This window comes from Phocoena phocoena, chromosome 11 (genome assembly GCF_963924675.1).
Source record: "Phocoena phocoena chromosome 11, mPhoPho1.1, whole genome shotgun sequence".
In the NCBI taxonomy this organism is placed as follows: domain Eukaryota; kingdom Metazoa; phylum Chordata; class Mammalia; order Artiodactyla; family Phocoenidae; genus Phocoena; species Phocoena phocoena.
Genome location: NC_089229.1, coordinates 72708390 through 72734446, shown reverse-complemented (window position 1 = coordinate 72734446; position 26057 = coordinate 72708390). Strand labels below are relative to the sequence as shown.

Genomic DNA, 26057 nt, shown 5'->3' with positions numbered 1-26057 from the left:
TAACATGGGAAAGGAAATAGCCACCTGAGTCCAGGAAGCACAGAGAGTCTCAGTCAGGATAAACCCAAGGAGAAACATGCTGAACACATAGTCACCAAATTGAAAAAAATTAAAGACAACGAACAATTATTAAAAGCAACAAGGGAAAAATGACAACTAACATACAAGGGAACTCCCATAAGGTTAACAGCTGATTTCTCAGCAGAAACTCTACAAGCCAGAGGGAGTAGTATGATATATTTAAAGTAATGAAAGGGAAGAACCTACGACCAAGACTACTATACCCGACAAGGATCTCATTCAGATTTAACGGAGAAAGCAAAAGCTTCACAGACAAGCAAAAGCTAAGAGAATTCAGCACCACCAAACCAGCTCTACAACAAATGATAAAGGAATTTCTCTAAGCAGAAAACACAAGAGGAGAAAAGGACCTACAAAAACAAACCCAATATAATTAAGAAAATGGTAATAGGAACATACATATCGATAATTACCTTAAATGAGAATGGATTAAAAGTTCCAACCAAAGGACACAGGATCACTGAATGGATACAAAAACAAGACCCATATATATGCTGTCTACAAGAGACCCACTTCAGACCTAGGGTGACATACAGATGGAAAGTGAGGGGATGGAAAAAGATATCCCATGCAAATAGTAATCAAAAGAAAGTTTGAGTACCTATGCTCATATCAGATAAAATAGACTTTAAATTAAAGAGTGTTACAAGAGAAAAGGAAGGACACTACATGATGATCAAGTGATCAATCCAAAAAGAAGATAAAACAATTATAAATATAAATGCACCCAAAATAGGAGCACCTCAATACATAAGGCAAATGCTAATGGCTATAAGAGAGGAAATCAACAGTAACACAATAATAGTGGGGGACTTTAACACCTTACTTACACCAACGGACAGATCATCCATACAGAAAATTGATAAGGAAACAGAAGCTTTAAATGACACAACAGACCAGATAGCTTTAATTGATATTTATGACATTCCATCCGAAAAGAGCAGATTACACTTTCTTCTCAAGTGCACACAGAACATTCTCAAGGATAGATCACACTTTGGGTCACAAATCAAGCCTTGGTAAATCTAAGAAATTTGAAATCATATCAAGCATCTTTTCTGACCACAATGCTATGAGATTAGAAATGAATTACAGGGAAAAAGTCATAAAAAAACACAAACACAAGGAGGTAAAACAATATGTTACTAAATGATCAAGAGATCACTGAAGAAATCAAAGAGGAAATCAAAAACTACCTAGAGACAAAATACAATGGAAATACAATGATCCAAAACCTATGGGATGCAGCAAAAGCAGTTCTAAGAGGGAAGTTTGTAGCTATACAAGCCTACCTCGGGAAACAAGAAAAATCTCAAATCAACAATCAGCTTTACACCTAAAGGAACTACAGAAAGAACAAACAAAACCCAAAGTTAGGAGAAGGAAAGAAATCATAAAGATCAGATCAGAAATAAAAGAAATAGAAACAAAGAAAACAATAGCAAAGATCAATAAAACTAAAAGCTGGTTCTTTGAGAAGATAAACACACTTGATAAATCTTTAGCCAGACTCATCAAGAAAAAGACTGAGAGGACTCAAATCAATAAAATTAGAAATGAAAAAGGAGAAATTACAATGGACACCACAGAAATACAAAGCATCATAAGAGACTACTACAAGCAACCCTATGCCAATAAAATGGACAAGATGGAAGAAATGGACAAGTTCCTAGAAAGGTATAACCTTCCAAGACTGAACCAGGAAGGAATAGAAAATATGAACAGACCAATCACAAGTAATGAAACTGAAACTATGATTACAAATATTCCAACAAACGAAAGTCCAGGACCAGATGGCTTCAAATGTGAATTCTATCAAACATTTAGAGAAGTGCTAACAGCCATCCTTCTCAAACTCTTCCAAAAATTACAGAGGAAGGAGCACTCCCAAACTCATTCTATGAGGCTACCATCACCCTGATACCAAAACCAGACAGAGATACTTCAAAAAAAGAAAATTACAGACCAATATCACTGATGAATATAGATGCAAAAATCCTCAAAAAAATACTAGCAACCAGAATATAAAAACACATTAAAAGGATCATACACCATAATCAAGTGAGATTTATCCCAGGAATGCAAGGATTCTTAAATATACACAAATCAATCAATGTGATACACCATATTAACAAACTGAAGAATAAAACCAGTATGATCATCTCAATAGATGCAGAAAAAGCTTTTGACATAATTCAACACCGATTTATGATAAAAACTCTCTAGAAACTGGGCATAGAAGGAATCTACCTCAACATAATAAAGGCTGTATGTGACAAACCCACAGCAAACATCATTCTCAATGGTGAAAAACTGAAAGCATTTCCACTAAGATCTGGAAAAAGACAAGGATGTCCACCATTATTCAACATAGTTTTGGAAGTTCTAGCCACAGCAATCAGAGAAGAAAAAGAAATACAAATTGGAAAAGAAGAAGTAAAACTGTAACTGTTTGCAGATGACATGATATTATACATACAGAATCCTAAAGATGCCACCAGAAAACTACTAGAGCTTATCAATGAATTTGGTAAAGTAGCAGGATACAAAATTACCACACAGAAATCTCTTGCATTCCTATACACTAACAATGAAAGATCAGGAAGAGAAATTAAGGAAACAATCCCATTCACCATTGCAACAAAAAGAATAAAATACCTAGGAATAAACCTACCTAAGGAGGTAAAGACCTGTACTCAGAAAACTATAAGACACTGATGAAACAAATCAAACTGGACATATATACACTACCAAATGTAAAATAGCTAGTGGGAAGCAGCCGCATAGCACAGGGAGATCAGTTCCGTGCTTTGTGACCACCTAGAGGGGTGGGATAAGGAGGGTGGGAGGTAGACACAAGAGGGAGGAGATATGGGGATATAAGTATATGTATAGCTGATTCACTTTGTTATAAAGCAGAAACTAACACACCATTGTAAAGCAATTATACTCTAATAAAGGTGTTAAAAAAAAAAGATGACACAAACAGATGGAGAGATATATCATGTTCTTGGATTGGAAGAATCAATATTGTGAAAATGACTATACTACCCAAAGCAACCTACAGATTCAATGCAATCCCTATCAAATTACCAGTGGCATTTTTCACAGAACTAGAACAAAAAATTTCACAATTTGTATGGAAATTCAAAAGATCCCTAAGAGTGAAAGCAATTTTCAGAAAGAAAAACAGAGCTGGAGGAATCACGCTCCAACATCAGACTATACTACAAAGCTACAGTAATCAAGACAGTATGGTACTGGCACAAAAACAGAAATATAGATCAATGGAACAGGATAGAAAGCCCAGAGATAAAACCACTCACCTATGGTCAACTAATCTATGACAAAGGAGGCAAGGATATACAATGGAGAAAAGACTGTCTCTTTAATAAATGGTCCTGGAAAACTGGACAGCTACATGTAAAAGAATGAAACTAGAACACTTTCTAACACCATACACAAAAATAAACTCAAAATGGATTAAAGCCGTAAATGTAAGACCGGACACTCTAAAACTCTTAGAGGAAAACATAGGAAGAACACTCTTTGACATAAATTGCACAAGATCTTTTTTGACCCACCTCGTAGAGTAATGGATAAAAACCAAAAATAAACAAATGAGACCTACTGAAACTTAAAAGCTTTTGCACAGCAAAGGAAACTATAAAAAAGACAACCCTCAGAATAGGAGAATACATTTGCAAACAAATCAATGGACAAAGGATTAATCTCCAAAATATACTAACAGCTGATGCAGCTCAATATTAAAAAAAGAAACAACCCAATCAAAAAGTGGGCAGAAGACCTAAATAGACATTTCTCTAAACAAGACATACAGATGGCCAAGAGACACATGAAAAGCTGCTCAACATCACTAATTAGAGAAATGCAAATCAAAACTACAATGAGGTATCACCACACACTGGTTAGAACGGCCATCATCAAAAAATCTACAAACAATAAATGCTGGAGAGGGTGTGGAAAAAAGAGAACCCTCTTGCACTGTTGGTGGGAATGTAAATTGATACAGCCACTATGGATAACAGTATGGAGGTTCCTTAAAAAACTAAAAATAGAACTACCATACGATCCAGCAATCCCACTACTGGGCATATACCCAGAAAAAAACATAATTCAAAAAGACACATGCACCCCAGTGTTCATTGCAGCACTATTTACAATAGCCAGGTCATGGAAGCAACCTAAATGCCCATTGATAGATGAATGGATAAAGAAGATGTGGTACACATATACAATGGAATATTACTCAGTCACACAAAGGAATGAAAATGGGTCATTTGTAGAGATATGGATGGACCTAGAGACTGTCATACACAGTGAAGCAAGTCAAAAAAAGAGAAACAAATATCATATATTAATGCATGTATGTGGAATCTAGAAAAATGGTACAGACGAACCAGTTTGCAAGGCAGAAATAGAGACACAGGTGTAGAGAACAAACGTATGGGCAACATGGGGGGAAAGCCCAGGGGTTGTGGTGGGATGAATTGGGAGATTGGGATTGACATATATACACTAATATGTATAAAACAGATAACTAATAAGAACCTACTGTATAAAAATAAATAAATAAAATAAAATTCAAAAAAGAAATAACACTAGCACAGATGGACTGGTGTTTGGTATGGCATGGTAATTTCTTTGTTGCTTTGGCAGACTATTATCTACTGGGTTTTCTCCATGCTTTCAAAATTACAAATTTGTAACAAAATTACAAATAGCTCTGGAAAGACTTCATTTGACTTATTCTACTAGTTTTTCTTTGGCAGGTAGTTTGAGAGCAGTGCAAGAGTATTTTGTCATGTACACATTAGCAAATAACTTCTATGACAAGGCCAGATTCCTTAGTGTCAGAGATATAAATTCATGACCTAAAGCACTCGCCTATTTTGTATCTTAGGTAAACATATTTCATTTTCCTCACCAAATATTTAAAATATTTTTTCAAAAGTTCCACATTTAAGGATTTAATAGTTAACATATCTGCTCATTTTACTGCTACTTTTCATCACTGCTAATAATAAGTATGTACTGAAACATAGTCACATCTGTTGCTATTTCACTGAAAAGATGAGAAAGAATTTTATAACTCAGCTTTAAGTCTATTAATTTTTTTTTAAGTCTATTAATTTTTAAAAGTTAAAAAAGTAGGCTATTCTTTTGTACTTTTATCCTTTGCTTTTATAATCTGAGTTTATTTCATTTACATTTTACCTTTGTCATCTTGACAAATCTCAGCAAAAACTATAGCCTTACTCTACTTCATACCATATATAAATATCAACTCTAAATAGATTGATGATATCAATGTGAAATGAAAAACCAATAAATTTCTAAAAGATAAAATTGGAGAGTACCTTTATGACCTTGGGTTAGACAAATGTTTCTTAAACAGGACATAAAACCAGTTAACCACAAAGAAAATGATTGATAAATTGAACTATATTAAAATGATAACTTCTCTTGGACACTGTTAGGAGACTGAAAAAGGAAGAATCAAGTGGGAAAAGATATTTCAGATTTTGTGTGTGTGTGTCTGACAAAAGACATATTACAGAATACATAACAGCTTTCACAAATCAATAAAAAAACAGATAAGCTAATTTAAAATTAATTTTAAAAATTATCAGCACTTCATAAGAACAGCTATCCAAATGGCCAATAAATGAATAAAAAGTGCTTAATCTTATTAGTCATCAAAGAAGTTAAAACTAAGACCACAGTAAAGTACCACTATACACTCACCATATGCCTAAGCTGAAAAATGCCTAAACAAAAAAGACTGATGTCAAATATTGACAAAGATGTGGAGCGACTAGAATGCTCATGCATACTATACGATACTATTTATAGAAGATTCAAAAACCAGCAAATATTAATGAATGGTCAGTAAAATAATTATCTTTGCTGTGGCATGGCAAGGGCAGGAGTAAGTGGAGTTGGGGTGGGGGGCTAATGATGAGGATAGGACTGGGAAGAGGTATGGAGGCTTCTGGGATGAAGGTAAGGTTCTATTTATTCTGAGTCGTGGTTATGTGTATGTCTTAACTTTGTGACAATTGGTTGAGTGGTACACTAATGATTGTGTCTTGTTGACATATGTGTTATACTTTAAAATCATAACTACATATATGCATAGCTACTTACAGCTAAAAGTATGTCTTTGATATATATTGATAATTACTGTTATTGGTCGACAGGAGAGTAATCATATCTAAACTGACCTATAATATAACATTTTATTCGAATAATTTGACATTGGAATATGAGACATACTAATGCAGCAGGAGCTATGGATAGAATCTTGTTGCAGGTACATTTTGAGAATACAAACATCACCCATGTTACTAGGGTGATGTAGAATATAGTTCTATTCCTAAGAACAGTATCTCTCAGTTGCTACTTCTGATGTGCCACCTCACACTAGCAGATTACCAACACTGGCAGTGCCAGTGGCTTAGCTGCTCTCTTCCCTACTCGTTAGGTGTCTGTAATAAGGTCTGGCAGGAGAGACCTATAAGTAGCTTTCCCTGGCCTTGCCCAGAACTGCTCTTGATATAAAGAGAAGAAAAGTGGAAGTGGCCTATAACTTTAGACAACTGAGATTATAGCTCCCAAGTAACTATTTTCTTCACATAATTTCAGTCTTTCTCTTAATATGAAGCAAATAAAGGGGCAATGTCCTCTATACAGATAATAGAGATGATACAAAATCAACTATTTCAATGCCTTTTTCAACCGTTTGCTCCCATGATTACTTGGTCTCAAATAAGTTAAGTCCCTTATAGAATAAGTTCCAATATAGCTAATATAGAGGCAGCATAGTGAAGGGGAAAAAAGCAATGCACAAGGAACTACATAATGTCTTCTATCCTTAGTGCTTCCACTAACCATTTGTGTGATCTTAGGCATGCCTGGGGCTCCAGACTAGATCACCTGTAAGCTCCGCTTCTGACATGAAAATGACATGATACCATATGCAGTTTTGTAATGTGAAGTTCAATATAAACATAATCCTGTCCTTACCACAAGATTTTACTTAAAGTTGTAGCTAGATGGTGTAACCAATCTACTCCAGAACTGTTTTTCTTTTCTCCTCTCAAACAATTTATGTAGGCTATTCCTCCTATTTGCATCTTTACATCCAACTTCCTAATCACTTTCAAATGCCTTGCTCTTTTAACAATGATCAGGCCAGCAAACATCTATTGAGCATTTCCTATGATGCAGGCATTGCTCTAAATTTTACACATGGAATCTTCCTTAATCTTCATAGCAACCCTGCTATAATTTCCCCCATCTTGGAAATGGGGAAACTGAAGCACAAAAAGGTTAAATGATTTGTCCAAAGTCACAGTCCAATAAGCAAAAGAGCCAGCATTTGAACCCAGGCAATCTGATACCAGAGCCCGCATAGTAAGAATGTAATAAATAGTAACCGTTGCTTCCACCTAAATTCTTACTATTTGCCATGGACTGTTTCAAGGCACATGAAATACATTATTTATAATTTCATAACAATTCTGTAAAATATATATTATTATTCTTATAGTTAAGAAAGGAAAACCGAGGCATATAAAGTTTCTGTAACTTAAGGATGGATAACTACTAAATAGCAGAGTCAAGATTTGAACAGTGGCCTGTTTCTTCCTTTACTCTTCTCTTTCTTTCCTCTTTTCTGCTTTTTCTCCCTTTCCTCTTTGCCATCCCTCTTATTCATCCATTTTTTTCCATCTATTTTTGCATTAAAATATGTACTATCATGTGCTTAATTTATCTCTAATGTAAGAGACAGCTCAGGGCATAAGTATAAATTAAGATTGAAGACTAGATTAGGATAGATAGTATTTAATTCCAAGACCTAAAGCCTCAAAGATAATATCATTATCTAAAAAAAAACTTAATTATTTTGTCTGAGTAAAATGATAACTTAGTGTTTTCATGTGGTATGTCATCATAAGTCAAATATATTTCATAAATACATACATACGAACATTATAAGCATACACACAGTAACCTTAGAAATTATAGAAGATATCAAGACACCCTCTCTTAATATTATCATATGAATTCATTTTATTCTTCTATGAAATTCTTACATTGCTTTTCTTTTTATAAAATTTTCTTTTGAAAAGAAGCTTTAAGAATTATTTTGTTTCACTTGCATCAATGTGATTATTATCACAATTTCAATCTAAAATTTTAATGCTATTTCTTTAATTTACTATTGTATATTCAAGATTTGTAGGATTTATTTTAAAATATCTTATTACATCACCTACAGAAGATTGTTAGATTGTTTGCATACATTGTTTACTTCTTACTGGTCTCTGTGGGGTTAATTTGTCACCATTAATAGCTGCATTTTCTCTGTTCTATGTTGAATACTCCAGAGTTTTCTAATAAGACCAGTTCTTCCAAAGGCTAACAGAACAACACCATAATTTTGTCACTGGGGTAGTTTCTAATATACATTATACATGAAACTTTTAAAATATCCATACACTGATGGATAGATATTCACTATGAATATCTGACAATTTTGTTAAATTTCTTTTTTTTTTTTTTTTTTTTTTTAACATCTTTATTGGGGTATAATTGCTTTACAATGGTGTGTTAGTTTCTGATCTATAACAAAGTGAATCAGCTATACATATACATGTGCTCCCATGTGTCTTCCCTCTTGCGTCTCCCTCCCTCCCACTCTCCCCCTCCCACCCCTCCAGGCTGTCCCAAAGCCCCGAGCTTGTTAAATTTCTTAGTAAAACTAATCTTAAGACCATACATTTTTGTCTTTTTTTCTCTAATACTCTTTTGAAAAAGCAATTTATTTTATTTCATTATGAAAGGATTAAATCTAAAAATACTAACAATGCCTTTTTCAATAGAAGCTTTTAAAAATGATTAAAATGAATTTTGAAAACATTAAACAGATAAAATTCAGTTTTCCTAGTGGTCTAAATACACTATTAGACACTTGAGTTGCACAGTACATTTGGTATATGTATAGCACTTACCACAAGGGATTGACAAATCCTACTTCACCAAAATGAACAATTTTAGGTTAAGAATGACTCAAATTTGACAGGTGTTTTTATGAGAATTGGTAAAGCATTAAAGCACTGTTTTAAAATATTAAAGCATATGTAATTTTTTACTTGTTTTTATTGGATGACTTCAAACAAATAACTAGTAATACTTAGTTCTACACCAAAAATAACTGTAAAATAGTGTGAATTCTGTTACATTTTTCTTAGTGTTGCCTTTTGTTTTCTAGGCAATAATTGTCACCATGTCAATATTCTTGATACATGCTCTTGATACATTATCCTACTAAATCCTCACCACCCCACTCTGAAGTAGCCTTTCTGATTCTCATTTTACAGATGAGGAAACTGAAGTTTAGACAGTTTAATTAACATGACTAAAAGGACACAGACAGAAAGAGGGAAAGCAAAGACTTGAGCAAAGCTCTGTCTCACCACAAAGTCCATGTTTTTGTCTAGCTCTTTCAACACTAAGACCAGTTTTGGTCAAGTGGTTTTTAAAGAGGAGAGGGAATATTTTACTTTGGAAAAAGAGAGGAAAATGCTGCTTCTTTAATTAATCCCCTTTTGTCCTGCCAATTAAGACCCAAACTCCCATCTCAAGTATTACGTAACATTTTAATATTGTCCTCCTTGTCTTTATCTTTCTTAGTTGTTCCAAAGGATGAAAAATGTTGATTAAAAAAAAACACTGGGACAGTGGTAGGATAGAATTAGACCCCTGAAACTTGACAAACCCTATCCTCACAATACCACCAAATAGGAGGTTTTCTATATTACCTACAAGTAGAGGAGACCTTGTTCCATGGCATGAAGCTCTCCCTGAAACAGTATTATTAGTTGTCTTATGTAGTCAACCAACTATTCAAATCACAAATCAGGGCAGATCTAGTTATAGAATATTTATAGACTAAATGCATGCTATGTGCAGAACTGAAATTTACAACACATGGGGAGACTTTCTATTATGCTCCTTTTGAAGGTATTAATTTGTGTTGAGTTGAACTGTAAACTAGAGAATCATTCTATACTAGGAAGTATAATTAAAATTGCTCAAGATCATCTCCCAAAAACACTACATCAGAGGTTTCTGAAATATCACAGAACTGGAAAGGTCTTTTGAGTCACTTCTTTCATATTGCTGGTCTTATTACTGGATGTTGCAAAGTCTGCCATTGTTTCTGACCATTAAGGACTATAGAATGATGACTACACAATTCACTGACATAACTCCAGCAGTGACACCTTAAAGAGAAATAATCAGAAACATATATTTGATATTAAGCATAAATGCCATTACCACCATCTGCAAAGCCAGTTGCAGTGATAATAGGTAGAGCCACCATAATTAGTCCACTGCTGCTCCAAACATACTTCATCAAGAACTGCTCTATCATAATGTACCACAAACGTTTGGATAAAATGAGGTTCATCTGATTTGCTAAAGCTTTGTAACTTTTCTGGAGTTGCTTCATTTCTACCTATGGAGAGAAAAAGAGATAAGAATTAACCTAGTATGAACTATAAAAATAAATAACATATGTTTGAGGACTTTCTTTAAAGATAATTACGTGTTATTTTGTTTTACTTATTATACTATTATCTGTGATTCTAACAACCAATAAATACAGATTAATGTCAGAATTAGTCATTACTTAGTTGTAATCACACCTGTATTATTTTTTAAATGTCGATATTCAGTAAATATAATGTTAAATATAAATATATACAAGTGATTTATACTTATGTTTTCAAATTTATATGTATAAGATGTTAAAATTAAATGATATTCCATAAGACATGAATAAACAGTTAGAACCTTATCCTTTTTGATTATAGCAAAAATATCTGAAAATAAACACATGACATGTATATGTGTAATTAGACTCCACTTTTGAATTAACTCAATTTACTGGGTTTTGTTTTAAATGCAAGAAGCCTACAACATGCTATAATTTATATCACTGAGCTCAGTGATTCAAGAATGACATAAATATGATTACTACAACATATAAGCCAATTTTCAAGTGGGAATAGAAGTCTTAAATTTGCTTTAAATTTTGTTCTTCAGATTGGTACTACTATAAAATTTCTTTTTTTGTTGTTATTGATGATGTTTCAAAATTAAATAATTCTGCTTTTTAATTATAATACCATTTCAACTTTAGAATAACTTACTATTTCATTTGCCAAGTCATTTGTATTAAGATTTCAGATGCAACACCTTAAAAAGTCTTTAATGTACTGCAAGTTTATGTAATCAGGTTAACTATTTAAGGGACCTGCTTAATGTTGAAAATCTTTAATATTTAAAAATAACATTCTGGAGCTCCTTTTTTCCTCTTCATCTCTAATCTTAGCTTTTCCCTCTAAGCTAGACAAAATTTCATTTCACTACCTTTTTTAATTTGTGTCAAAACATGGTACTGAACATTAAGAGTAATGGAAATGCCATTTGTAAGCCACTCTCCTGCACTTCTTAGAAATGAGGAACTCCATCATGGACCAGGCATGCAAAACTGTCACACCTGTCTTTCATATGAAAGCACTTTTTTTTCTCTTGATAAACAAACAAACAATACCATCCGAAATTTTCCATCTCAGTGGAAGTATGTTTACTTAGTTTCTAAACATATATTTTCTTCAATGTTCTAGGATCATCTACTTAGGATTTCAGTTTTAAGAAAATGCTTTAGAGATAATTCTGAGCATATTTGGATAACAGACTAAGTAGACTTTTTTAGAATGCTGAAAATGTTATTTTCATGAAACTTTAGAAAAGTTTGCACTCTACATATAATTCTTTAACAGCTTGTGATTAAAAAGGGTAATGAAGCATATATTTTAATACAGGTTTGAATGTCATAAGAATCTAAAACCCTAAAGAAGTGGGTCCATCAACAGTACAACAGATGGTATCTAGCACTGCAGTGGCAGCTTGAACAGTCTCACATTTCACCCGCCACCTTAATTTCTTTCTTACCTTATGTCCTCTGTAGAAGGCAATTTCTTCAACATTGGCTATAATTCTGGAGTGCACATACCGCAAATAGCCTTTCCTATGAGCTTCTTCAGCCACCAATTTACCAAATTTGGGAGAGCAGGCTTTTAACACTTTAGCAGTGGCATATACCACAAGCCCTGCTAAAAGGGTGGGCCCAATTGGGCTTGCTCCTCTGGATGTAGCAGTCTTGATGAGCGTATAGGAAGTCAGGATTACATCTAAAATAGGTTTGGTCAGATTGGAATACAAGTGAGCCACAGATTGAGAGAACATCATAATATCCTCAGTAAGAGACTGGTCAGGGTTTGCCAGCCTCCCATCCATATTGATCACCTTATAATAAGTCTGATTTGTAAAATAGGTTTCATAGGCATGGTCGACTAGGCGGGTTCTGAAGGCCAAGGCCAATTTGCCCTCTAGGTACCTTATTGCACTGTTGACAAAGGTGGCAGGGATGGCAATCATAAGCCACTTGATTAATTTGATGATGAAAGTCCGAGGCTTCTTTTCCACAATGCTTTTCACGATTTTTCCATCCAAACCAGCTACATAGATAGATAGAAAGGTTCTTGAGATTAGAGCTACCGAGTGGAGGCAGAGCCACCCTGTCTCAGTGGTCACAAGTTTAGGGAAGAGAATTTTCCGAAGTTCTAGTAGCTGTTTGAAAAAATCTGCATTCACTCCAGGCGAAGGTTTTTTACAAGTGGCCTCGGTGCAATGCAGTATTTCTCTATTCTCTGCAGCCGGGTAAGCTTCTTTTTTCTTCCAGTGGCCAGATTGCTTTAAACGCTTGCCAATGATGGGACAGAGGGTTTTCAGAGCATATGCTGCAGCCACCACGCAGGCAGCCCTTTTAGCAGTCCTCGATCTGGTCCATTTCACTCGATCAGCTGCTGCATTTAGCATATGTATCATTTTCCCAGTTACCCAAACCGGCTTCAGAAAGAATTGGTTTTAAAAGATCATGCTCCCCGGGAATCCCAAGCAAATGTTTCAGAAAGTTCTATAGCGTTCCATACTCTGCAGCGTTTCTCCTCTTCTGTTTTTATTTTTTAAGATTTTGTTCTGTGACATGCAGCACAGCTCAGACTCCACTGCGTCTAGTGGGGATGATTCCCTCAGAAGCTCAAGCTGCACCAAGCAGCCCCAAGCTCCTCCCTCTCAGGCCCCTCATTGGCTGTAGGGGCGACGGGACCCCTGGAATCCTCGCCGCTTTCCTTTGAACCTTGAAAATGAAGAGAGAGCAAAACGAATTACATCCTTAAACAGTTCAGAGAGTTAAATGTCTATTTTTGGAGAGGTCGAATCAGGGCAGCTGCTGGCGACAAAACCTGCCCTAGCGACTGAGCATGCTCAGCGTCACTTAGAAACCCACAGAAGTTTCAGAAAATACATCACTTCTCTAAGGTTTCAGCAGATACCACAGAGGAAGAGCAAAAAGAAAGGGAGATTTCTAAGAGCTTAAAAACGAATGAGGGAGGAGGAACTGGGGAGATGAGGGAAGAGAGACAAGAGGATCAACATATAATGAAAAGAGTATGGAATGAATCTGAAAGGGAGAGAGATGAAAGTGACAAATGGGAGGGGCACTGGAAAAAAACAAAGTATCAAGTACTTGGATCTGTTTTTCTGCACTCCTCCCTCCCCCATTAAATTTTTTTTTCCGTCTCTGTAATTTCACATGAAGTCCCAGAACCTATCAGACAAGTCGAGCCTATTTTTTGGTAAATAAATAGGAGATAAGTCTTCTGTATAATAGAAAATAATTCTTTGCTATGCGTCCATTCCAAAGTTTACTTGTCCTTATAATGAAAATCTTCCAGCCCCATAACTGCTATTTTTAGCAATACAGATCTGATGCATTGGTGATTATTTACAAGGTGACTATTAAATAAATGAGAGCAGTGTTTCACTTCTACCACCCCCTTGTGTCCTTTAGAGTTGTTACTTAGAGGTATGTTACTTTATAATCAAAAGTTAACCATTTGGGAATCAAACAGGAGTTAGATGGTCGAAATAGCTTCTCCAGGATCTTACCTCATTTTGCAAGAGTTTTTGTCTTTTGTAAGCTTTTGCTTTGTTTAGGTTTACAGATAATCTACTGGCTACTTCCCATTTCCATTTTGATAAAAATCAAAAGTGTTTAAAAAAATTCTCTACATTCCTAATGGAGAACTTATCTGCTAAACAGTCAAGCAAAATTTTTATATTTTTTAAAAATGTAAAAGGCATGTTTTTAAGCAAAGATGAGTGATTCTCAAAAGTGCAAAAACATTTTTGTTTCTCCACTGCCCCCGTTCCCCCACATACACACACATTTCTAGTCAGTTGGAAGCCTGGGAAGATATGCATTAAACTAGAACAGAGGTTGGCAAATTACAACCCAACCAGTGGGCCACATTTGTCCCACCACCTATTTTTATATAGCCCATGAGCTAGGAATAGTTTTTATATTTAAAAAATGGCTGAAAATATATCAAAAGAAGAATAATATTTTGTGACATGTGAAAATTATATGAAATTTTTATACCAGGGTCCATAAATGAAGTTTTATTGGAACATAGCCATACCCACTTATTTACTTATTGTTTTTCAAGCCACACCCATTTATTTACTTCTTGGCTTTCAAGTCACAGTGGCAGAACTGGGTAGATGAAATAGAGCCCAGAGTATTCATTATCTGGCCCTCTAGAGAAGTTTGCCAAACCCTGTGCTAGAATATAAAACTTGCCTCAGTGTTGTGATCTTCATTATTCAGTTTATGGTGAATAAAGAACTATCCTCACTTTTATTAGTAACCGTATTCTTAAACTTTCCAAACTCCTCCTTTTCCAGGTACCTATATGAGTTCCAAGAATCATCACAGATCTCTTTTCATTTGTTTGCATTCAATTCAGCAGATTTACTAATACATGAGTAGCAAATTCATGCAAGACTCTTTGATAGCTGGCCATATTAGCACAGTAATCTATCATTCCATTAAGACTTTCTAAGTCTGTACATAGAGATCATAGTGTCATAGTGATTATTTTCAAAAAAATTTTTGTTCCTAATCTCATGCTTTTCATGTGTCAAAATAAGGCTGCCTTACATTTATAACTTTTAATTCTTTATGTCACATCTCCTGACTATGATAGGACATGTGGAGGGTCAGGATAAACTTAACTGGGGGTGATAAGAGGATGTTCAGCTGGCAGAACATGATACACAGAGGGATGCATGGGTCAGAAAGCAGCTGGCAGTCAAGGGAAGTGGCCTGCATCACTGGCATAGGACAACAAGATCAGGGGAGGAGCAGGGCAGTGGGAAATATAGAAGCAAAGAAAATTAGAGACCTAAATATGCAGGCCTAAATATGTAGGCAGGTCAGTTTACCAACTGGTAATGAAGGTGGGGTATAGGAAAAAGCTTTTAAAGCCTGGAGTGAAAGCCTTGTTAGACTGAGGAACTGGGTATAAAGAAAATGATCAAGAAGAGAAATTTGGTTGCCAGAAATGTGGTACAAGGAAGGTTGAAGTCCAGTTACTAGAACTAGGGAAAAGGTCAATATAAGATTTAACTTGTTGTTAAGCCACTAAAGTACAGGCCTAACTATCACCACTTAAATTCCACTCCCACCCTTTATCCCACCCTGCCCCCAAAGGCCAGGATTGATTTGAGCATCTGAGACTAGGCTCAAGCCTTCAGGAAAGGCAGAGACGATAGAAAACCAGGTAGGTAATTCCATTTGGAAATATATGCCATTTAAATAAGAAACTACGAATGTCAAAGTACTTCTTTCATTTTTTTATACTGGCATGATGCAATTAAAGCAGCGATAATGTTAATTTAATTTGAGTTCCAAACTAGAGAAAAGGGAGGTGGAAAAAAAAATCACTGCTTACTATAGTAAACATAGTTCAGTCTAATTTCCACTCAAGCTTGTCAAGTTTACATGTTTTTATATGGGGAAGTATTAAAATTTTCTTAAGAGGGGAGAAATAATCTTAGACAAAGATATTGAAGGTAAATAAAAATTAAAAATAGGGCTTCCCTGGTGGCGCAGTGGTTGAGAGTCCGCCTGCCGATGCAGGTGACACAGGTTCGTGCCCCGGTCCGGGAAGATCCCACATGCCACAGAGCGCCTGGGCCCGTGAGCCATGGCTGCTGAGCCTGCGCATCCGGAGCCTGTGCTCCGCAACGGGAGAGGCCGCAACAGTGAGAGGCCCGCGTACCGCAAAAAAAAAAAAAATAATAATAATAATAATAAAATTAAGCAATAATTATTAAATTACTCTGTTCTCAAGTGAGATACTCTCAATGTCCGTGTCAAAGTGGATACTACCAATGTCCATGGAAGAGCAGGATTAAATACATTTTATATATGTTAGAGAACATATACACATATTTACATATATTAGGAAAACTATATGATTTATAAACTGTAAAATGTAAGTAATTTTTTATAATAAAGAGATCTACATATACAGTTATGTAAATAAAAATATATATCATGTAGATAATATATGCTTATGTGTTTAGATAGTAAATCATCAGAAAGTAAATAATTTTTAGTAATAAAGATAAATTAAGGTTTAAGAATTTTGGATGGATTTCCTTTTCAACAAATGCTAAATATTTTATCAGTGCTGTATTTCTTTCTTGAACAGTTTCCTGACCCAAGAGGTTACCTAACTGCCCTCTGGCCCTAAAACAGCTCAGTCTTTGACTCTTATTATCTATCAGTCATGCTAGCCTTATTCATGTGAGGCATAACATTGATGATATCTTAAGTCAACATTTCAGCTGTTACAAATAACTACCTAATAACTAGTCATTTTTTAGTAGTTCACTGAATTTTTGTTATAAAAATCAGTATTTATATGATTACACAAGATGTATATCCTGGGATATAATCCTATTTTAGGTACTATTTCCTAAGGACAACAGAAAACATATTATATTTGAAATTATGCGATATTCCCCAGGTTAAAATGTGGAAAACAATCATGACAATTGGGGAAAAAAAAGTATTTTGTGCATTTGTTTGGGATAAGAGATTCCTAGTTTCTAACCAAAATATCATAGAACACTTTGTAAGATAAATTTTTGTAAGGATATACAAACATAACACAGATATGAACAGCAAAACCCAATTTTTGTTTTGAGGTTTTTTTCAGTAAGGAGTTTAGAGTCTTTGGGCCTTTACAGCTAAATTAAGTTTTGATGAAGTTCTCTCAAAAAATAACAAAATATACAGAATAATCAATTACTATGGTGCAATGTTTCTAACAGACAACTGTTTACTGAATATTAAAACTACAAGTGAAAGATTTTAAAGGATTTGGAGAAAGAGTGGTAAGTGGGAAAGGAAATATTATCTTTAGGATTATGGATCTATAACTTTGTCCTCTCTTTTTCTCCACCAAGTCTGGTCTTTGACCTGAAAGAAAAGTCTGAAACCAATACAGAACTAAATAAAATTATGGTGCAGGTGGTTTGAAACACTAACCCTGTGGCCACAATCCAATATTTCATTTACTTAGGTTTCCCTTGCCTGAGCTGTTAAATCTGTGTTCTTCCTCCTTGAGGCGGGCTGACTGCTTTCCCAGAGCTTCGCTTGCGGCTCTGTCAGGATACGTTCTCCGCAGAAACCGCAGAGGCTGTCGGGAGGCCCGGAAGCAGCCTACCCGAGGCCACAGAGCCTGTTGGGAGGCTGCGCCATACTCCCTGGAGCCGAGAAGGGGCCGTCTGAGGCTTAAGAACGTGTCGCTTATCCCAAGACGAAGAAGTCAGAGCAACAGCCTGTCGCGACCCCGGTGACTTCTTGCTCCAAAGTTCTGAGGAGATGAATTGGGTCGGGGGGTCCCGGTGAGTTGTGATACTGGAGCCTGAGACTGTAGCATTTGAGTCCCATTCCCATAATGACGCCTCTTCCGTTATCCCTGGTGGGGAGTGCAGAGACTTAGCTGGAAAGAACTTGTCAGGAGTGCGTCTTTCAATCGTTATCTGAGATGGGAGATCCTAGCACCAAGTTTCTATTCCTAAACCAGAAGCAATCCAGCTTTTCCCCGCTGTTTCCAAAGGCTTCACGGGTGGGGCTACTTTCCATGCGGTTCTCTGCTCACCTAGTGTCCCGCGTCCTCCTCTAATGAGGCCTCTGAGCACCTAAGTCCTTTTCTGCCTTCTTCCCGCCCTGCCCCTCTTTCTTGGGAGCGGTTTCTTTTAGGTCAATATATAATCTTTGCATGAATTTGCAAAGTATTATGGAAGAGGACATTCCTTGCGGCCCTTAAATATATTGATTGGGGGGCACTATCAACCATAAAAATCCAATATAGTTTGTTTTAAAGTGAGATAAAATAAATAGTTTTTACTTTAATAACTTACAGAGAATTTACAATGTACTTTGTATTTAGGAGTAATCACATAAAACATAATGGGTTGACAATTTAGTTTTATATAACCTATTCATTGCTATTGACCTTGAAGTCCACTAGGATGGAAATCATGTGGGTCTATAATTTCATTTGATCAAATTCCTTGATGAAAAAAATTGTTTTGATTGAAACGCTAAGCCATTAAATACAATATTTTTCACAAGTAGACCCAGGAGAGTGGTATATGGTTAGAATATAACACATTTAAATTCTAACAAATTTATAAGAGGAAAGACAGTTTTTGTATTCACCAAATATTGTAACTGTGCCCAATAATTTTAGCAGTCATATTTATCCTGTTGAAGAATATGTTAGCATTTTATTTTAGAAATTTATCTTGATTATTCCTGGCTAGTGTTCTACCATCAAACTTCCACTTTGGAGAAAAGTGAAAATTCATTTACAGGCTTCACAAGATTTAGTTGATATATGATTATAATTTCATACAATTTGATTATAATATTTTCTAAAATGTGAATATTAAATGAGATATGAAGTCATTTTACAAATCTTAAGCATTTAATGTGTTACGTTTTTTTTTTTTTTTTGCGGTACGCGGGCTTCTCACTGTTGTGGCCTCTCCCGTTGTGGAGCACAGGCTCCAGACACGCAGACTCAGTGGCCATGGCTCACGGGCCCCGCCGCTCCGTGGCATGTGGGATCCTCCCGGACCGGGGTGCGAATCCGTGTCCCCTGCATCGGCAGGCGGACTCTCAACCACTGCGCCACCAGGGAAGCCCGAGTGTGTTACATTTTAAGCATGAAAATGTAAAAGTGCTATTCTTATTCTGTTATATATCTCAAACTTCTGGTTATTCAGGGAGTAATATTTTAGTTGCTATTGGGAGGATGTAAAAGCAGTAAACTACAGGAAACGTGTAGTCAAAGACTGTGTTTCTCAAAGTGAGGTAGTGAGGAGGTATTAGGTACCAGGGGGCTTAAGAAACCACAGAAGAAACATGACAGAAGAAACATGACACATCTCCTTGGAGCATCAGATCTCCTCGGAGATCAGAGAAAAATATATTTTAAATTTTAAACTAACATGGATACATTATAGAGCAAAATACAAAACTCCTGTGAAATTTTAAGGTACAATATGTAATTTAAAATAAATTTTCTTGTGCATGGTGGGGGTGCAGGGAGGTGAAGGGGCTCCTTAGGGTCAAACTGCAGATTTGTAATGAAAAGATGAGTACCTCCACTTTCTACTATAACAGTTGACAAGATTAGTTGATCATGGCATCTGATCATGAGACCCTAAAGGGCCTCAGAATCCCAGACAATGCTTAGTAATCACTAGCAGCTTATTGGAGCTACTATAGAATAGAAATTTTAATTCTTATCCCAGACCATCCAGGAGTACTTGTTTCTTCCCCTCTGATGTTAGGATGGTTTTGTGGTTGAAAATTTTGGGAACTGTTAGGAATTTAAAATATAGACAAGTGAAATAACTGGAGAACATTTACAGAGTCCCCTCAGAACAACTGCTCCCTTATAACATTCAACATTAAGTATTCAACAAGTATATTTTTACATGCCTACATGTTTAGGACATTGTTAAGCTGTATGGGGGTGTTAAGCTGTAAGGGCTCAGAAGTGAAAAGATATAATTTTGGCCCACAAAAAGAATATATGGTAGAATGGTGAGATTAGAATTAGGTAAATGACTATAATACTAGATACATAGCACTTAATATATAACAAGCACTGTTCTAAGTGCTTTTTGTATATTAGCTCATTTACTCTTAACAAGAGCCCTATGAGGTACGTACAGATGTTATCCCCATTTTACTGATGGGGAAACCATTAACGTTAAGTGACTCACCCAAGGTCACCTAGCTAATCAGTGACAGAGTTAGGATTAGAGAACAATGTGCTTAACCACTACACAGTGCTATGTAGAAACATGTGTATTGTAAAAGTGGCCTGTGGATAAATAAAGGGCTGCGGATATTTAGAGAATTGAGAAACAGGAAATTATGTTAAGCCTTGAAGGATAGCAGAACAAACACCACAGAGAAGCAATGAAATACAGGTTCTTAAAAGTTGAAAAGGATATGAGATAAATAATTGATCAAGTTGGAGACCTAATCTTTAGCAAGAGTTCTTAGAAGATGGATTGCGAGGGGAGGTATTAAAGAACTTGAAAGGATTATTTTGCAGTGTGTGTGTGTGTGGGGGGTCTGCATAAGGACAGGAAAACACTTAAGGGACTATACATTTTTGTCGAGGGAATGAATGAAGCAGGCTATAGCAAGTTTATGTTTTGGTCATAACTTGATTGTATACATTAAACTGAGGGAGAGTATTCTTGTATATTATAGGAATCTGATATATGTTAAGTGTAATTACAGAATCATCTAATAGGAGCATCTTTATAGTTGCAAAGGTCTTTACAGTTTTTCTTGGCATTTGACTTTTTGCTGCTCTTCAGTTAGGGACTCTACCAGTTATACATAAAATGTCTTCTTTTGTGAGGTAATGGGCTAAGCTTCCCTTATTTTCCTTTTTAAATTACTTAGCTTGGTTTGCCTTTAGTGTTATGGTTTGTGGACATCTTTGCAAGATGTCATAACATTTCATTTCAAACAAAGTCTCATTTAGGGTAAAGATATTTGATCTAAGCTGAAACTAATTTTTACATCTCTGATAGCAGTTCCCAATCTACTGTCCCTGAAACTTGCTAATCAGTGATAATGTCAGGTTTTTCAATTTAAGGACTGTTCTAAAATTATATTCCTCTTACTTTTTTTTTCTCTTTTTTTGATTTTAAAGTACCTCTCCCCCTTTAAGTCCTCTCTTGACAAAATTAAAATATCAGTAATTTGTCAGTCTTACCAATTAAAAAAAATTATTTTTATTTGGGAATCATTGACCTAGAACTCTCATTTTTGTTTTATACTTTTTACAAGTCACTGCTGAGACCCTGTATTTTCCTAGTCAGGTTAAGGTATAAATTTGAGAGAGGTCAGATATAAGCAACTGATTTTTTTTAATTTGGAAAAGTTTCTCTTTTATTTTCCTTATTTATTGATTGGTGACTTGTTTCACCAAATTCATAGCCACCTCAGAAATGAGGGTGGTAGGATAGAGGAGAGGAAGTAGAATATAAAGATGTAACCAGTCTTTGGGCCAGAATATGCTATTCAGAATGAGATCACCTTTTTATAACTTAGATTGAAGAATGTGACCAGTGTCATAAGAAAAACACAGATTAAAATCTTGTTTAAATTTAGGTGAGGTAGAGGTTTGCCTTTGTAAATGTAGGCCTAAAATGTTCACCTGTTCAAAACATTTGTTGAATGCTATGCACCAGGTGCTGTGCCAGGTTGGGGTACAAAATAACCGAAATTTAGTCTCTTTCTGATAGATTTATAGTTTATCGGGGGGAGGGGGAATATGACATGCTATTAAGCTTGAAAATGTTTAAGGTCAGAGGCCAAAATATGTGGTTTAAAAAATAGATACTGTGAATAATAGTAGAACATAGGGTAGTTTTAGATAGGGCTTGGCAAATCAGAAACAAGGATGAAAGAAAGTTCAGTTGGAGAAAGACAAAGAAGAAAATAAACATTATATTACTAATTGGAGATAAGATTATATATTTAAATATTTTACAGTGTGTGTGGTATTTGCTTGACAGGTTGAAAGACAGACTGAGAAGTTGAAATTTGATCTGTTATTGAAGACTCATTCAAATTCAGAAGTAACGCAATGAAAGTGGTATTTTATGACTCTTTGTGATGTTAGTGGTGTGTAGGTTGGAATATAGCAGACTCCAGGATAGGAATACTAGTTAGGATTCTGCTTGGGGGGGAAAAAAACAGCTAATACTATTTTTTCATTTTCTGATATCACTGTATATTCTCCAAATCAAATCAATACCAGTGCTAACTCCTTTTTAGGTACTGTGGGCTATGTGAATTTGGGTTAATGATTAAACCTCTGTACAGGGGCAGATCCAGGTTGTAAGGAGCCCTCTTTATGGAAAAAGAATACAAAATTGTGACTACAAAATTATGTACAGGGCTTGGAAAGGGCATGCATATTCAGGTGAAGTGCCCTGAAGCTTAAGCTTTACAATAAATTGTCTTCACAATAAATTAACCTCTGTCTCTATACATCTCTTTCTTCATCTGTCAAATGGGGATAATACTTAAATGTACAGTGGACATCATCTCAGTTGCTTGGGACAGTCATGGTTTATGCCTGTGGTCCTAGTGGCCTGCCCAGTTCAGGTTTGTTCCTGGAGGTTTTTTATTTTGTTTTTATTTTTAATTGAAGTATAGTTAATTTACAATGTTGTGTTAGTTTCTGGTATACAGCAAAGTGATGATTCAGTTACACACATATATACACACACGCACATATTCTTTTTCATATTCTTTTCCATTGTGGTTTATTATAGGATATTGAATATAGTTCCCTGTGCTATACAGTAGGACCTTGCTGTTTATTTTATCAGCACTTGCTGATAAAATTAAGTGTGCTGGGACATGAGCAGCTTGGGGCAACTAACTTGCTGCATTGGGTGGGAAGTATTTAATGCTGCTATCCTTGCTGGCCGCTTGTTGTACCAGCTAGTTGTACCAGTGCATGCTAAGGTCAGAGAGATTTGTCCAGCCACCATGGCTGGGGTTGGGAAATTTTATATTAGGTGTCAGTGAAATATCTATAAGGAATTGGGGCCTTTCAGTCCTGTGATAGAACATACAAAGAGTAGTAGGACTGTTGCTGCTGTAGTGGTTTTGCCAACAATTATTTTCTTTTTTATATTTTTTGGTAATGCTTTTGTAATCTTTTTTGCAGCCTGGAGCTCAAATAAAGAAGAATAAATACTTAATGATAAATTAAGTTCTGATATTTTGTTTTTCAGTCAAGTTGATGTGAATCTGTAACTTGTGTACAAGATGTGTGCCAACATTTATCATCTCTCATGGTTATGTCGTTGACCACATGACAATCTGAAGCCACAAACCTACTGAAAAGCATCAGGATTTACTTTCAGATATAGTAGTTATTTTAAGGCGATTATAGCTGCAGACAGTAATTTGACACATGGAACTGAAGAACATTAAAGGTAAAATTACTTCTGCAATAATAATATGAATACAAATTTGATGGATCATAGCATCATGGGTAAAACAGGGTTCTTACTAAATTATGTACCTGTGTAACCAAGATATACCTGGAATTGGTTGTGGTTTACATATATTTCATAGTTGCATCCAAAGAGTCTTTATATTTTACCAAACAGAAGCTGTACTTGTCACAGTTTCAAACAATTTTATATATGCACAGTTAATGTAACTGAATTACAGTGTTTTTGAGACAATACTAATATTGAATACAGAAAGAATACTTTGGCATGTCATTAAAAGCTTTTTCTCTTTGCTGCCTTTCCTTAATTGAATTTCATGAACGTTTGAGTCCTTTAAGAATTACTTTATAAATCAGTCTGTTTGTCCTACATTGTTTTTGAACATTTTTATAAGCAAGTCCTCTAAATTTTGATGACATTTTGTTCAAACAGTTGGAAATTTTTATTCAAAGTAGTGCCTAAATGGAGGGAAAAAACTTCAACTTTTGAAGGTTTTAGTGAATTATAATCATTGAAAATAATGTTTTTAAAACTTAATTGTGAAATACACACCTGTGTTGGGGTATCATTCACATTCTAAAATCTCTTCCACTCTGTGACTCAAGAGATGGCGGCTCATGTTTATCATTACAGCCTGTAACTGTGAAACATTGTTTTCTGTGTGAAAATACTATAAGAATTCAGTCTCTTAAGAACTTACTTTTAATTAGCCTCTGTATTCTGAGTATTAGATGGATTTCTGCCTATTGATTTGCCAAATTTTTTTCACAATACTTTACCTTTTGTAATTCATACATCTAAAAACTTTTTTCTTGTATTACAAGAGAAGAATTTATTTAAAGCTATAATATTCTAAAATATATCATTACTATTCTTAACGCATCAGGTAGACCTGCTTTAGTTTTGTGGAAAGCCAATGTAAGTACTTTTTCTAGGCTAGTTACTGCCCTGAATCTTAATAAGTCTGCTAGCTAACAGTGCTAGATTATGATGTTTTAGGTTAATATTAATTTCGGTGTAACACGAACCATAAAATATTATTTTTCATTTTTAGTTATTGCTCTATTTTATTTACATTTTCCTCTTTTAATTATACGTAAGGTGTTATAAAATTTTAACAATCTAGAACAGTTTCTCTTGCATGATATCATGCCACGGAAAAAAATAAGTAGCAAACTAAAAAGCAAAACAAAATAAAAGAAACAAAAAAGAACAATTTAAGACTAACTGACAATTAAGGCATAAGACACCCACAGTTTTTAATCCCTAATGTAGTTTCAATATATCCTGCATATTCCATGTAAAATGTACTTCAGTATTCTTTTTGATATTACTTTGACAACCTTATAACTTTTGTCTTTTTTTTTTTTTAAAGGAAGTATTTCTTTAACATTTCCTTTAAAGCTTTTCCTATTAGAAAGAATAGCAAGGGGCAGAATGCCTTGATACATTTCTGTAGTCAGCATGGTTCACTTTTTTTTTTTAACATCTTTATTGGGGTATAATTGCTTTACAATGGTATGTTAGTTTCCACTGTATAACAAAGTGAATCAGCTATACATATACATATATTCCCATATCTCCTCTCTCTTGCCTCTCCCTCCCACCCTCCCTATCCCACCCCTCCCTGTGCTATGCAGCTGCTTCCCACTAGCTATCTGTTTTACATGGTAGTGTATATATGTCCATGCCACTCTCTCACTTCATCCCATCTTACCCTTTCCTTCCCCATGTACTCAAGTCCATTCTCTGTGTCTGCATCTTTATTCCTGTCCTGCGCCTAGGTTCTCCAGAACATTTTTTTTTCTTACATTCTATACATATGTGTCAGCATGTGGTATTTGTTTTTCTCTTTCTGACTTCACTCTGTATGACAGTCTCTAGGTCCATCCACCTCACTACAAATAACTCATTTTTGTTTCTTTTTATGGCTGAGTAATATTCCATTGTATACATGTGCTACATCTTCTTTATCCATTCATCTGTTGATGGACACTTAGGTTGCTTCCATGTCCTAGCTATTGAAAATAGAGCTACAATGAATATTGAGGTACATGACACTTTTTGAATTATGGTTCTCTTAGAGTGTATGCCCAGTAGTGGGATTGCTGGGTTGTATGGTAGTTCTATTTGTAGTTTTTTAAGGAACCTCCATACTGTTCTCCATAGTGGCTGTATCAATTTACATTCCCACCAACAGTGCAAGAGGGTTCCATTTTCTCCACACTCTCTCCAGCATTTGTTGTTTGTGGATTTTTTGTTGATGGCCATTCTGACTGGTGTGAGGTGATACCTCATTGCAGTTTTGATTTGTATTTCTCTAATGATTAGTGATGTTGAACATCCTTTCATGTGTTTGTTGGCAATCTGTATATCTT

At 35.3% G+C, this 26057-nt stretch overlaps 1 protein-coding gene across 4 annotated transcripts in view; it reads right to left on the bottom strand.

The window, feature by feature from the left end:
- ABCD2 (ATP binding cassette subfamily D member 2) overlaps nucleotides 1-13071 on the bottom strand; it is a 94161-nt gene extending 81090 nt beyond the window's left edge. For 3 of the 4 annotated variants that reach the window (XM_065887521.1, XM_065887522.1, XM_065887523.1), the window contains exons 1-2: nucleotides 12136-13071; nucleotides 10453-10633 (exon numbers count right to left, since the gene is read on the bottom strand). In XM_065887521.1, the coding sequence (XP_065743593.1) occupies nucleotides 10453-10633; nucleotides 12136-13071 (1117 nt within the window). The remainder of the gene's footprint in view (nucleotides 1-10452; nucleotides 10634-12135) is intronic. The other variant, XM_065887524.1, reaches the window with a different exon arrangement.
- Between the last annotated feature and the right edge of the window lie 12986 nt (nucleotides 13072-26057).